At 53.6% G+C, this 13,885-nt stretch overlaps 3 protein-coding genes across 3 annotated transcripts; 1 reads left to right on the top strand and 2 right to left on the bottom strand.

The window, feature by feature from the left end:
• Positions 1-335: 335 nt before the first annotated feature.
• On the bottom strand, positions 336-2,520 carry EMWEY_00005850 (hypothetical protein, conserved; the record flags this gene model as incomplete). Its single annotated transcript, XM_013481421.1, has 4 exons — positions 336-809; positions 986-1,777; positions 1,946-2,037; positions 2,235-2,520. The coding sequence occupies 4 exons, from the start codon at positions 2,518-2,520 to the stop codon at positions 336-338; spliced, it is 1,644 nt and encodes a 547-aa protein (XP_013336875.1).
• A 1,092-nt stretch (positions 2,521-3,612) lies between these two features.
• EMWEY_00005840 (hypothetical protein, conserved) lies at positions 3,613-6,372 on the top strand (the record flags this gene model as incomplete). The annotated part of the gene is made up of 1 exon (XM_013481420.1): positions 3,613-6,372. One exon carries the CDS (start codon positions 3,613-3,615, stop codon positions 6,370-6,372), a length of 2,760 nt encoding a protein of 919 aa, XP_013336874.1.
• Positions 6,373-6,874: 502 nt separating this feature from the next.
• Positions 6,875-12,680, bottom strand: EMWEY_00005830 (ubiquitin-activating enzyme e1, putative; the record flags this gene model as incomplete). The annotated part of the gene is made up of 4 exons (XM_013481419.1): positions 6,875-9,003; positions 9,368-9,527; positions 9,802-10,688; positions 10,799-12,680. 4 exons carry the CDS (start codon positions 12,678-12,680, stop codon positions 6,875-6,877), a joined length of 5,058 nt encoding a protein of 1,685 aa, XP_013336873.1.
• Between the last annotated feature and the right edge of the window lie 1,205 nt (positions 12,681-13,885).

The raw sequence follows: 13,885 nt of genomic DNA, 5'->3' as shown, positions 1-13,885 counted from the left end.
TTGCGTAGTTTGGAGGCTACTGTAATTTAGGTTATTATATCACACAATCTGCCTAGGCGCTCAAGCGCCAGTTCAAGATCTGTAGCAAGCTCGGCCATCTGCATGGCGTATCGTAGAGCAAGTGTGACGATACGTCATGAAGATGGCGTATCGTAGAGCCAAGTATGACGGCTATTTGCACTGCGGTGCACGCCATTTCGCGCCGTACGTCTATTGTGTGGCATGAAGTGGTGTGCAGTTCGGGGTTGCGTTGCGCTGTTAGCTGTTGAGACAATCTCTTTACTGTCGGGGTGCACCAGGTTGGCTTGATTTCCTTACGGGGAAGTACCCATTGGTTAGAGCTCCCGCTGACGTCTCCTGATTTGTTCACGGTGACAGCTGAGGAAAGACCCATGCTCACATAATTTGAGCCCATTTTGTGCCTGCTGCGCCTCCTCAGCTGCGGTGACGAGTTTGTGTTCGTCCTCAAGCGAGGCCTTTGCCCCTGCTGCTCCTTCCCGTGCTGCCGAGGTTTCCTCTGTTATGCCTAACTCATCTGTAGCCGTTTGCCGCCTGACCGTTGCTTTAGAGTTCATCCCCCTTGCAGGTTCCGAATTGCCGACCTCTCTCTTTTGCGCATCGGTAGAATCAGCTCTTGCGGGCTGGCTTCCGGAGTCTTTTGTGTCAGCCGAGTTAGAGGGTGCTGCAGCGCTCTTTGCTCCAGCGAACCGCAGCCGGGCGGTCTCAATTGCCGTATGAATGTCCCTGTTGTAACGCTGGCCGGTCTGGGACGTTCCTGCTACCCAGTGCGGCTTGTCCTGGTAAAATGACTGCGGTGTATGCATTACAGGAGTCTGTTGCAGGGTTTCGGCTTGCTGTGCTTCCTGCTGTGTAGCCTCAACAGGGCTCTTTGGTTCTGAAGTTTTCGTGCTGCCTGCAGTGGAATGTTTGTGAAGCATTTGCATTCGAGGGGAAAGCATTGCTTGCCTTTGTTGTGTGGGACTACCTTCTGTACTCCTTGTGTCTCTACAACTTGATTTTCGCAGCTTTCACATTCGCCTTCCGCAGAATCAATCATGTTGTTCCCAGTCTCCTCGGCAGATGCTCTTTTGTTGCAGTTCAACTTGGCAGAATCGGATGACCCATCATCGCCGTTGTCGTCATCATCATCTCTCTCCCCTGTATTTACGGAGACAGCAGAGGCAGATGTCACTTCTCCCTCATCTGGACCTTCCATGCTGCCGTCAAACGTGTCTTCGGATAGCCCGACGTCGTTAGGGGAGTCGCTAAGGACTGTCGACTCTTCGCCATTATGTAATGGAGACACTGCTGCTTCCTCAATGTATTCAGTAACTTTAGCACCTGAACTGTTTTTTCTCTGCACGCGTTGCTCCGCTTTTTCGTCGTTCACGTTTCCCTCGTCGTTGCACTCGCCTTTGCACGGTCCACCGCCATTTTTCTTATGATGGAGTTTCTTTCCCTGTCCACCTGCGCACTTCCCCTTCAGCCCTTTGCGAGCTGCTCCATCGCCGAAAATTTCGATGCTGTCTCGCCCTAGCTGACTACTGGTTCTCCCTGCACCTTTGCCCCGGTGGTGGAGCGCCGACAGTCCTCCAGCCGGCCCAGATTGTGAGCCTGAACTGGGCAACACAGCAGCGTTTGCGCTGTATTTCGTTAAATATTCAATGGGGTTGACAGATGTGGGCAAGCTGAAGCCCAAGATGGGATATTGTATCAATGCCGAAACCTCGTCGCGGGACTTGAGGTTCTGTTGCTGAAGCCGCACTGCTTTGGTTGCCTTATATATTGCATTATTAGTGCGCACGCACAACAAGAGAGCCATAATCATACCGAGGCGTGTGTTTCGGCGTCGCTTAGAAGATGTTTCTCTTCGTGTATGCGCTCCTTGACGAGGATTGTTTGGTGTGGAGACATGAATTTGCATCATTCAGGTGTATATGCCTACTTTTGCAGAAGACTCTGCCTCTTTCAGAAGCTCCAGTTCATGCTCCATCTTCGAAACTTCTGCTTGGTCATTTTCCTTCGGTATTGTGGCTACTGCACGTAATGATATTGTAAAATGGATTTTATCGGACTTGAATGCCCTTCATGGTTGAAAAATGACGTCTCCTTTGCTCTCGCTTTATGCCTTCAAGTTCTTGGGCCCGCTGCGTGTGGAGTTTCGCCTCATTACGAAGTTCTTCTGAACCAACTTCCATACTTCAACAGGGACAGTAGTGCTTTATGAGACCTACGTGCTTCCCTCGCCACATATGCATTTGCATCCATCATTTCCACATTTCCTGCTTCAGAGTTTATCTGTCTATTCCTTTCAAGGGCCTTTTCCGACTCTCCTAAAACACAGTCCAAGGTGTCTACAGTAGTTCTGACGGGGGAATCACTGGAAATTTGCAGGTGGAAATTGTCTGTGCTTGAAGTGCCATTGTCATCCTCCTCTGGGCGAAGATATGACGCCTCCCCATGTGACAGAAATAGAGCCATCCAAACACTGCCGATTGTAAATGAATGAAATACTTTCATTTTCATGTATAGAAAGCAACGCCTATTTTCGGGTCACGATGAACTCTGGAAACCTGCTTTGCGTCTAATCCTTCAGTGGTAGTCAGAGGTGTCAATACAGGCCATTTGCCCAACTTGCGATCTGGAAACTTAAGGCTGGGTAGAACCGTCTACTTCTATATGGCATTTCGCTACACGATGTACAAATTCAAAATGGAGGTTGTGGTTGAATTCCAGATCTTAAAGCGCTTAAGTAGATCAGCTGCCTTAAAGATGCAAGTTTGAATTCTTCTATAGGCCTTTGTGCTGGTGTGGTCTTCCTGCTTATTTGCGCTATTAATTCTGTCACAGTGTCTACTTAAGGACTGTAGCGGCTGACGAAAATATCCGGGGTCAATTAGTTGCCAAGGGCAGTAGTTAGTGAGCATACGCGTAGAATTGATTAAGAGATTGGAGCACTCAACGGTCTGCATGAGCGAGACCACTCCAGCGAGCACATTTTCCTCCCTCTGGTGGGCAGTGACCAAAGCCAACGCAGCAAAATGGGGAATAACTCCTGCAGATGTACACGTGCAAGAGTATTTTGGGTCTATCAGAACAATTGTTTCAACAGTTTCGGGCTGAAATTGCCCTAACAAGCTTGGCAAGCTGCTGAACAGCGCTTCCCAGTAATTCTGACAAAGGGTCCGAAACCACGCCCGCGGACGCTCGGTTAACTCACAACCTGATTTGCTAGGAACGTGCCGAACGGTGCTATATCTAATTCCCAGTCAATAACTACAAACGTATAAACGAGATTTCTGAAAATTGTCGTCTATTGGAATCTATTTCCTTGTATCTATCGGTAAGGTAATCGTCCGCCCCCGACGCGACCCCCCGCGCAAGGTGATGCACGGATCCTGTTACTCCGACCGTCTCTGCGCATCTAGTATTGACAGGGGAGAAATGAGTTGTTTATTTCTGTTTCTGTTGAAAGGTGAAGGACACATTTCAGTGTTGCTGGGGGTTTTGAAAATCTTGTCAGGTTTAAGGTGGTCAACACGGCGCACTGGCCTACTGAAGTCCGTCGTCTCTGACAGCCATACATGAGTTTGAACTGGGAAGGTATTAAATATGGTAATTAAAAGCCTTCGGAGGGCGTTGTTGTCCTGTGCAGCATTGGCTGCACTTGCACACAGCTTGGTGCACAGCTGCTTGGCGGCCGCTCGGCCGCTCAACAATGCACCTACATCCGCTACTCAGAGTGGTGTCCAGGGACGCAGCTCTGTTGCAGGGGTATCAGACAATCCACAGGAATACGTTCCAGGACTATCGGGTTTCCTCGAAGGTAAGAACCCCGCATATCAGGTTGCTGCTTTGAACAGCCGACGCCACTTGGAATCAGCCGTCTTCGTCGGGACATCTGAGGACAGGGTGGAAGCTTATCAGCCTCAACACAGCTCCAATGAGACAAAACCACTTCCTCAGTTGCAGCCCTCTGGCGCTGACCCTGCGCCTCCTTCCAAAGTGAAAGACTACAACGAACGGCTTGCTCAGCACAAAATTTCTCCGGGCATCCCTCCACCTCGGCGCCTGCAATTGCTGGCTGGTCTCTCCCAACTTACTCAGCTGCCGCAGCTTGGTACTCTCCCGAATTTTCTTGGCAGTGGGCTGAGCGCGCGTGACAGAGATCAGCTGGAAACCTTTTCCAGAAGGGTCGCCACCAGCAGAGAACGCGTATATAAGGACTTGCTGTTCGCCACCGGGGGAAGGCTGCATGGGATGGACGAATTTGCAATGAAGCAGCTGGTGACCAAAGTCGGCCTCGAGAACTTGTCCTCCGGTACTGTTCCATCTTCCCATCAGTTTTCTCACCAGGAGTTGCGTGTACTTGACGCAGCGCGGCGAAGCCACTTCAGCGTGCAGCGAATCATTGCGTCCTATGAACGAGAGGTGGCCCAGCACGCGAGGACCCTTCGAAATACCCTGGAAGCAAGCATGAACAACCCAATCATCCGTTCAAAAATAGCATCAATTGCCTCTGACAACCTCTTCAAGCGGCCTAGGGAAGTGAGTGTTCGACGGCTTCAGGACTCCTCTCGCAACAGAAGTCTTGCTGCGCTGTTGCAAGGTCCGGGCCTGTTGGGCAGTGCGAGTTCCTTCATCCGTTCTATGGACCCCTCGGGCCTTTCCCAGTCCCTGAGCGCTGGACTCGGCGGACTGGGGCTTCAGCACTTGCATCTTCCCAATATTGGAGGCCTGGGTCTCCATCAGGACGGCACCTCTCAGGGGTTGCTGCCCATTACGGACATCAGTGGACTCCAACAGGCACTCCAGGCTGTGTTTCCGCTCTCTCAGCAGGTGACGGCTCTCTCGGGCCCCCTTCGATCGTTTCAGCAAGGTGTCGAGACAGCTACAGACGGTGCGATAGGAGCATTTCTGTCAAGAGAGGGACTTCTGCCATTTTTGTCTGTTGGTACTGCTAAGGAGCTTCTCGGTGGCCTTATAGGGGGGGAGGCAGTTGGCCCTCAAGGGCTAAGGGGCTGGGACGACTTGGGACTGTCCCCTGTTTCTGTAAGTGGGCTTGCAGCGGTGATGCCTTTCGACACGTTCCTCACCAAGTTTGCCGCGTTGGCCCATGAAGTTGATTCGGATGTGGGAGTAATGAAGAGAGAAGCCAGAAAGCGCCTCGGTGCAGGGGGGGTTTCTATGCTCCCAGAACAACTGAGCCAAGTTGACAACATCCTAGACCGACTTGTGTGGGGCACCCTGCGGGCACCGGTAAGGCGGTTGCAGCATACAGAGGCAACCGGCGAAATGAGGCATGATTGGCAACCTCATCTGCATGCTCCAGCTCAGCATATGACACACGCCTTCCCGATGGCTCAAATACCAAATGTAGAAGGGCAGAATCTACCTATGCCAGCCCAGCACAGACTGCAACCTCTAGTGGTGCCAAATCACCAGCCTAAGCAAATAACTCCCAGTAACCTTGCACTCAAACCCAACCTGCCACCCCCGCCACAACAAGCAGTTCCTGAGCCTGAGCCATCAACTCGTGGCCATGAGCAATCTCCTGCCGAACATCAGGTATCTCTTCCCGACCATGGGCAACCGTCTCCAGATCCTGTGCAGTATCCTTCCGAGCTTGAGCAACCAATGTTCGAGCCTGAGCAGCGTACTGCCGAGCCTGAGGAGCCTACTTCCGAGCCCGGGCAGACAACTGCCAATCCGGCGCAAACTACTTCCGAGCCTGAACGAACTACTCCCAATCCGGAGCAGCCTAGGTTTGAGCTTCAGCAGCCTACAGCCGATCCTCAACAGCCTGTCTTGGAGCCTGAGCCTGAGAAGCAAGCACCAGTGGGGCAGGATCCTCAAGCTGACCAACAAGAGCAAAATCAACAGAAGGAGGACAACGGCAACGCCATAGACACCTTGTTTGGCGCCATGCTCGGCAATGACATCGTAGGGATGGATCCTGAAGAGGCGATGCAGGCGGCGCTACAGCGAGTTGAGCTCTTGGCGGATGCCGTCACCGTCCTGCTAAAAGAGTATGAAAAAGCAGTGGAGCACCTACAGGACCTTCTAGATGACCAGTTAGATGCTGCGGAGGAAATCCGGGAGGAGCTTGAAGATCAAGTGACGGAAATGAAGGATCAGGTTAAAATAGCACAGAAACCAAAGCGCGAAGGAGCAGCAGCTGCGGCAGCTGCGGTAGCGAGGGTTTACGATGAAGCTGTGGAGGGTCTGAAGGCCTCATTAGAGGCCCTCCTAGAGCAGCCCGAGGCGAACCAGCCCACAGCATCAGGAATGCAGGAGGATCTTGCCGCTTTGGCCGCCAGGATCCAAGCTGTTGTTGAAGAGAAGTTGCCCTCCATTGTCACTGCTCCCTGAGAAGCCAAGTAGGCGTCTGACGAGCAGCTCGTGGAACTGCAGGTTTGCCAACTCCAACTTTCTTCTGTAGTTCAGTTTAAAGCACGAACAGCGTGCAGCGCCAAAACCAAAATTTTTCAGTACAGGATTTCGAACATGGCGCATGCTGCCCTATGCCTTGGTTGTAAGCAATATCAGTCCTTGCTCTTGGGACTGTTCAACTTACAGTGCTTTATTTGTGTCTGGCCTGACTACACCATGGAAAATGACAGCCGCATCGGCTATGTACTTAGTGCCTCACTGCAGACGGTTGCTGATGGCTCTCAAATACGCCGAACCCTCGTGTAGAATTACCTAGACTGTGGAGGAGGTGCCACAGGGACTTCCTTCCCCTATCCTTCGTTATTAGGGCAGCCTTTTGCCTGTGGCCTTACACAATTGTCCTCTGCCTACATCTACATAAACTAAAAGGCACAGCGGCCAAAATAACACAGGTATTAAATGATTTAGGACTTGTAGGTGTTTATGCCCTAGGCCAAAGCAAAACCTTAAGCGCCGGCAGGGGCACGTCAGCCCCCAACGGGTCCGAAGCTGCTATGAGGATCACGGCCCAAGTAGGGCCCTTTTCTTGCTGCTTCTCACGTCCTGCACTTGTTTGCGGCTGGCAGCATTGCTGCGTCTTGCTGTGGATTGGGGCTAATGCGGCAAGCCGTATTGCCTCAGTGAGGCTTGTCCCGGGGTCAGGGAGTCTCGGAGACTGCTGGTCATCAAACAATTCCGCAACACGAGGCGGCAGCACGGCCTCTAGCTGCTTCTGCTGCATATCTCTCTCTGGTGGGGCAGTGTAGAGGAGAGTCCCCTCACAACTTAAAGACAGGACACGTACCCGCGTGTCCTTTTCTATTAGCTCCACAAGCTTAGATATAGTAATTCTCTCTGCCGCTTCCGCCTCCCCTGGCACCACTCCTTGTCCTGCATCCTGATTGGCGATTGTATTGAAGCCCCCACCATGAAGTTGCAGTCGGAAAAAGTGCCAGGGAGAGAAATGTTGTCCACGCCAGCGACCGTCGTGGAAACGATGCGTTGAGGGAGGTAAAGGAGGTGCCTCAGCCAGAAAGGGCACTGACAATGAAAAGAAGCTGCTGCGCAGGAACTGCTGCTGCTGTTTCGTCGCAGCTCGCCGATATCGGCGTTCGCCCTTGTCTAGCCAGAGTACAGGTGACACCCTTTCCGTTTGCTGCTCGGTGTGCTTCGGTTGCTGCTGGAGTTGCTGTTCTTGATTTTCCATGCACTGACCCAAACGCCTTCCTGCGAGATTAAGCGCTACGAGCCTATATACTTCAATGCAAGCAAGCGCTGCAGCAAGGGTCGTTGCCGTTGCAGTTGCGGGAACTATGCTGCCTATTAGCTGTTGAGTCTCTTCGGGGCCCGGTAGAGGGGTTAGCCCAAAGGCTCTGCAGCGAAGCCGCGCAGCCGATGTCAAAAACCGGAGGGGCACAGCGCCATCTGCGGACAGCGAAGGGACGATAGGTGCTTTCAAAAAGTTCAAGTCTGCCCCCGTACCTGCCGCCGCTGCTGTCGCTGCCACCTCTCGCACCAGCTCCTCAGCAAGTGCAGAGACACTAAGCGTAGGATCTGCGCAGGTTCTGACTACCGTCATTTTGGCAGCTTCGCTGACTGCGGCCTCTGAAAGCAAACTCTGCACAGCTTCGGCAACGCACTGGCGGCTCCAAGGGCCCAAGCCCTTGCCTTGGAGCAACAACTCCTCCGCTTGTTCCTGCTGGAAGATATAAGCTGATCGGGGATCTAAAGAGTCTAGTTCACGCGCTGCCTTCGCAGGTTGCTCCATGCCAAGGCTAGCAGCAAGCAGCTGTCCAGTAGCAGCGACAAAGTCCACTGTATCTGCATCTGTAGGATCCAAAATCAAAGCCTTTCGGTTGCGATGGTTTACTGCGTTCTGAATGTTTGAAGGGGTGGATGCTTCTGCTTCTGGCTCTCCTCGAATTTGTTTCTTAACGGTTTTCACCTCATACAAGGCACTGAAAAGGAACATTGCAAACGATAAAAGCCTCAGGTGCACCGTCGACATTGGAGCAACTCCGCCATTACTGCCGCCACATTTTTCGTAATATTCCCGCCAGTACTGGCTCTCCTCGTTCCGTTTTTGCGATGCCCCCGATTCGAACATCTTAATCGTGCTGCGCCGAACCCTCAGCACCTCCAATGCAAGCCGCAGCAGCAGTTGGAGCCGCATAGGTCCAGCTGCAGCAGCAGACACAGCAACAGGCGCCATGCCTAATATGCCAAGTGCTCCGTGAACATCATCTGGCGCGGCATGCGGCGGTGCTGGTGGTGATACAGTCGCGCTCCTATGTTCCTGCCTTTCAGCAAATATCCTCTGAGGTGACTGTAACTCCTTTTGAAGCAGCTGCCGGAGCAGCATATGGGCAGCTGAGATGTCGGTTTTAAAAGTTTGTTGCAGCTGTGCTGAAGCCCAATGCACTGCGTGGAGAGGGGCAGTAGGGGTGCCCCTAATAGAACAAACGGGGACCGCCTTCAGGGACTGGACTGCTCGAGAGGCATTGGAAGCGGTTCCTCTCACTGCTGCGGCATAGTGCTCTGTGATATAAGGTACAAGGCTTTGAGAATGACCTGCAGAGGCACCAAAGGATCAAAAAGCAACATGCGATACAGTTGCCCCAAGGACTACGTGTTCCGCTGTGCGAGCCTTGTACAGCTAAACAGGAATGCATGGTCATGTAGCGAAAGAACGTATACAGACGGACAAACAAAGAACAAGACCACGGAAATGAAGGAAAAAGGTTTCAACATAATGCAAGGGAAGATTTGACACCTTACAGTTGGAGAAGGCTGAGCGCCATATAAACAGATATGCACACCACAGGCCTAAATGTAAACAGGGTAACCCAGCAACAAAACAGCAATCCACTGGAAACAGCTCATGTATGACAATCAAACAGCAGCCAAAGAAGCCGACTGAGAAACGGCAGCAAACCTCTAAGGCCAAGTGTGCCAGCTTCCACCCAAGGCTTGGTGTGGAGCAGACACAGCGCGTCGACGTAAAGACGAGCATCCACAGAATCCAAAGCAGCCACAATCAAGTCCTGCTCCTGTATATACATCGCGGGCAGGTGACGAAGGGTCTCTGGAGATAGCTGCGGCACCCCCAACAAGCAAAAAGAAGAGAGGCCATCATATGGGCGCCCCCTGCCCCGTCCCAGAAAGACAGCAGCAGCAACGCCCAGTAGCGGCAGAGGGGAAGAGCAGCTGTTTTCCAGATTATGTAAATGCTTGTGGGCTCTACCTGCGCGACAGGCCGACTGAATATCCACAAACAACCACTACGGTAGCAATAAGCACAGCGATGGGGTCAGATAGGCGAATCAGGTGGCATCCGCAGATGGCCAAGCCGTGTTGGGTGGCACTTACCATGAACGAGAATGGGCACAGTCGTGTGCGGCTGCAGAAGCGCAGCACAGCAGCAGCAGCAGCGGCTGCTTTGGGCTGATGTAGAGACGAGGCAGTAAAGAGGACCTGCCTGCTAAGGTTCGAGGTCTCCACCGTGTCTCCGTCCATCAACGACAATAGCCCCCGCTGGCAAACCACCGCACACGCTTCCCTCGTTGCTGCAGCTGCTGAAGTAGCTATTCCCGTTACTCCGGAACCAACTTGCCTCAACATGCTGCTGCGGATTCTGTGAATGCACCTTGTTAGCAGCCGCATGAGTCCACTGTCCCGCTGTTTGTTGCTCTTTGATGGGCCGCGACTGGAACTGCTGTTGCAGCAGTACCTGCTACTGGTAATGCCCTTCCTGCTGCTCGAATTACGGCAGTCTGAAGAAACACCCATTAGTGCAAAGTTTTTCAAGACTTCACAGCCGATTGCTCCCGTCCCCACGAGCAAGACTCGCAAGTGATTGAGTCGGCGCTGCAGTTCCAAGCCTAAGAGCTGCTGTTGCCCTTCCCACGGCACCCGCCTGGCTGCTGCCCCTCTGGAAACATCACATACAAAACAAGCAGCTCCACGAGTAGCCGTTTTTGCTGCTGCTACCGATTCTGCTTCTGGTTCCACCGCCGCTGCAGGGAGAGTTCGCCCTTTTGCTGATGCGCCAACGGGCACTGTCGCGTATCCGTTGCAACTCCGCGTGTTGCTGATACAGCCATCCTTGCCGCCGATGACACCGCTTGCTGCTTCACCCTCCCTATGGTCCTGGGCAGTGAGCGCTAGCAGGTCCAGAGCATGCAGCACGAATGGCCCCTGGAGGGGCCGATATTTCCGGGTAAGTCCCTTAAGGGTCTCTTGCGCTGCCAGGGCACCTGTAAGGAAGGCGGCACACCAGACACAGCGTCTCCACAATTTTCCCCTAATCAGTGTATACAGAAGGCAGCAGCAGCACAAAAAGCAGCAGCGCGGCTTTGCCACCTACCCATTGCGGCTGCAACAGGAGCAAGGTGTCCCCGCGACCCGCGAGCCATAAGCGCCCCAATTCGCGCAGCCTCTGCTTCCCCAATCGAAACTGCAGTAGCTGCTGCTACCTCTGCAGCGGCAGTAACTGCAGCGGCGGACTTGCGGGAGGCCCTGGCTGCGGCCGCTGCCGCTTCCGCAGCTGCGCTCGCCGCACCGAGCCCATAGCGCCGTTTCCAAATAGCAGCAGCACGGGCTGCAACTAGTGAGGCAGCAGGGAGGCGGTTGGCACTCCAACTCCTGAGGCTTCCGAGAGGTGCACGATCTGAAGCTTTGCTGTTGTCCACAGGGGCATCTGCAGCAGTTCCCGTTGCATATCTGTCCGTCTCGGATCTAGCAGCTTGCTGTCGGTCTTCACTCGCTCCACGTCCGTCTGTCTCAGCTGCATCCAGGGCTTCGAACGCAGCAATGAGGTACTGCTGCTGTGGATGAGGGGGGTCCTGCACGGTCAGGGATTGCTGCCCGTCAAAGGCCTGTTTGGTCTCCGGAAGGGACAGGGTGGTGCATAGAGGAGCAAAGTGCAGACGCCCGATTTGCTCCTGCTGCTGCTGTCTTTGCCGATGTTGTTTTTGCTGATTCTGGGGTTGCGCGTGTTTCTGCAAGAGCGCTGTGAGGGCAGCCTCTTCGCTTATCCTTGAAAAAGTGAAGTCACCAAAGTCAACAGCAACCCGCCCGGCGAGCCCCGCTGTACATACAGTCACAACAAGGGGGCCACAGCGGCGTCTGTGTAGCTGCCGCTCCTCTTGCGGTTGCCACTGCTGCTGTTGCAGCTCGCGCACCTGTTGCTCCCTACCCTGGGACCACAGTTCTCGAGCCACGGCAGAAAAGAAAAGCTTTTGCTGCAGAGGCCTATCGCATAGCAAAATTACATCAACTTGCTGTAGCAAGTTCTTCACACGCCCCCGCCAAGCAGCCGCAGTTTCTCCCGGCTGAATATGCAAGGACACCTCTGAGACGCGAGCGTACGGAGCACCAACCCGCCGCAAAGCAGCACAGGCAATTTCAGCTCGGCTTCTAGGGACGGCTGACTGGTGTTGCTGCTCCTCCGCTTCCAGCTGTTGCGCAGAAAAGGCGACTCGATATCCCAGAGGATACGATGAAGGGTCTGACACAACCCCAACTTCACTAGCACTTTGTACAGCAGAAGGTACAGCAACTGCCCCTGCTGCTGAAGTTACTACTTCCTGCTGCTCTGCATGTTCAGCCAGGGCAAAGTTTGCAGCACGTTCTTGCGGAGCCGGCTCCTCGGGGTCCGCCAACAAGATGCAGCCAACCCCGGACTGAAGCAAACACTTGGCCGCCTCAACTGCTGCACCACCTGCCCCAATCAGCAGTACACGTGAGGCTGGCAGAAGTTTCTGCTGCTCCGATCCCCACACCAGTAGCTGCCTAGAGAGCAAAGGCCGCAAGGACAAATAATTGCCTCCTGCCACCCCAGAATCCAGCGCTGCGTTTGCTTCCTCCTGTGCCTGGCTACCAGCAGAAGCAACAGAAGGCACAGCATCTGCAGCGCCAACAGCGCCGGAGGGAAAACCCGGGGATACACACGGTGGAGTGAGGGAATGTGGTGTCTGCGGAGATTGTGGGATGGACCTCTGCACATCTGTCGTTGCTGCCGTGGCTGAATGAGGGCAGTCCCACAGGATGTCAGCAAGCCTAAGATCTGCGATGGGACGGTGGGGCGATTTATGTGGCAAGACTGCGGTTGGCTTCCTGCTGCACGCTGCCTTGCACTCCCGCACTGTCAGCCTACTGTTGCGGCTATGAAGCCACACTGCCGCAGACCCCGCTGCTGCTGACAGCAACAGAAACAGCAGCAGCAGGCTGGCTAAAGGGTTCCGCATGGTGTTTGTGTTTACTACATGTTGCCTGAATCTCTTGGCCAACCCTGCAAAGGGGTCGCTGGTACTACTGCTGATGCTGTTGCTCGTATCGTTAGTCCAAGGCCCCGCTCCTGTTTTACTTTCACGTACATCAGGCGGCTTTGCTGTTTTTCATTGAAGAAGCCAGAGCCATTGCCATTTAGAAGAGCTGATTCCCGAGTAGCCGAAGAGCCCCAAACTCCGTAGAAGACACACATATGTACACAGAGGAGGCTGTTGCATTGCCTTTTCGGCACCCGACTTCTGGCGTTGCATCACCCGATTACAGACTCGGATCAATTCTGCACCTGAAAGGATATCTCTCTCGGCCATGCCTTGGAACACTCAAGGGCCCACGAGGGGGGTGTAGAGGACCCCTGACTAATGGCTAATCCGTCGAAGTAGTGGCTACGCTACTCTTATGCCCACAGCAACAACAATCGTAGGCAGAATAAGTTTAATAGAGACAAACCAACTAGTTGAACAGCTGAACAACCTGTGTGACCCGCCGAGCAGGCAGAAGCTACGTGGGTTGCTGGGGCGCTCCGAGGAGGCCTCTGGGCATCATCAGCAAAACAACGTGCATGACAGAGCTTTCCATCACATGCTTTTACGTATTCTATTTTACGAAGGCTGGCTCTATCTTCTGCCCTAACAACAGCTGCAGAGGGGCCTGCAGCATGCAAGAAAAGTTGTAGCTTGGCGACCCATGCATGCTCATTCCACCCTGCGGGGGCCCTTCAACTAGCTGCCAATCGTTATGTTTGTTTGCGTAGAAACGGCTGTTCCTGCATGTCGCACAGCAGATACCACCCTGACTGTCGAATAGGAGAAGTGAACGTCTGCCGACTCGAAGAATTTTTCGCCCTATTGAAATCAGTAGCACGCAGCTGCACCAACAGCATCGTATGCCTGGCTTTTGCCTCATTAACACAGGCTGTTCTTTTCAAATGGCTTCGTTTCAGCCGCAGACAATGCTGCAGCATCCATCCTGTGTGCAACACTACCACTGAGAGGCAGATATCGCTTCGGGATCCCGCGTAATGAAACACTGGCGAACAGCCAAGTAGCAACAGCTACACTGCTGAACTGCTGCTACTGTTGCCTTGCGTGTACACCAGCTCCCGAAGTTGCTGACACTTTCTTCTGGCGCTGGGCACCGGGGATTCTGCCCTGCCGTGCATCAC

This window comes from Eimeria maxima, genomic scaffold (genome assembly GCF_000499605.1).
Source record: "Eimeria maxima Weybridge genomic scaffold, Emw_scaff33, whole genome shotgun sequence".
NCBI lineage: Eukaryota > Apicomplexa > Conoidasida > Eucoccidiorida > Eimeriidae > Eimeria > Eimeria maxima.
Note: the sequence above shows the minus strand (reverse complement) of the source record. Positions and strands in the feature narration are given on the sequence as shown.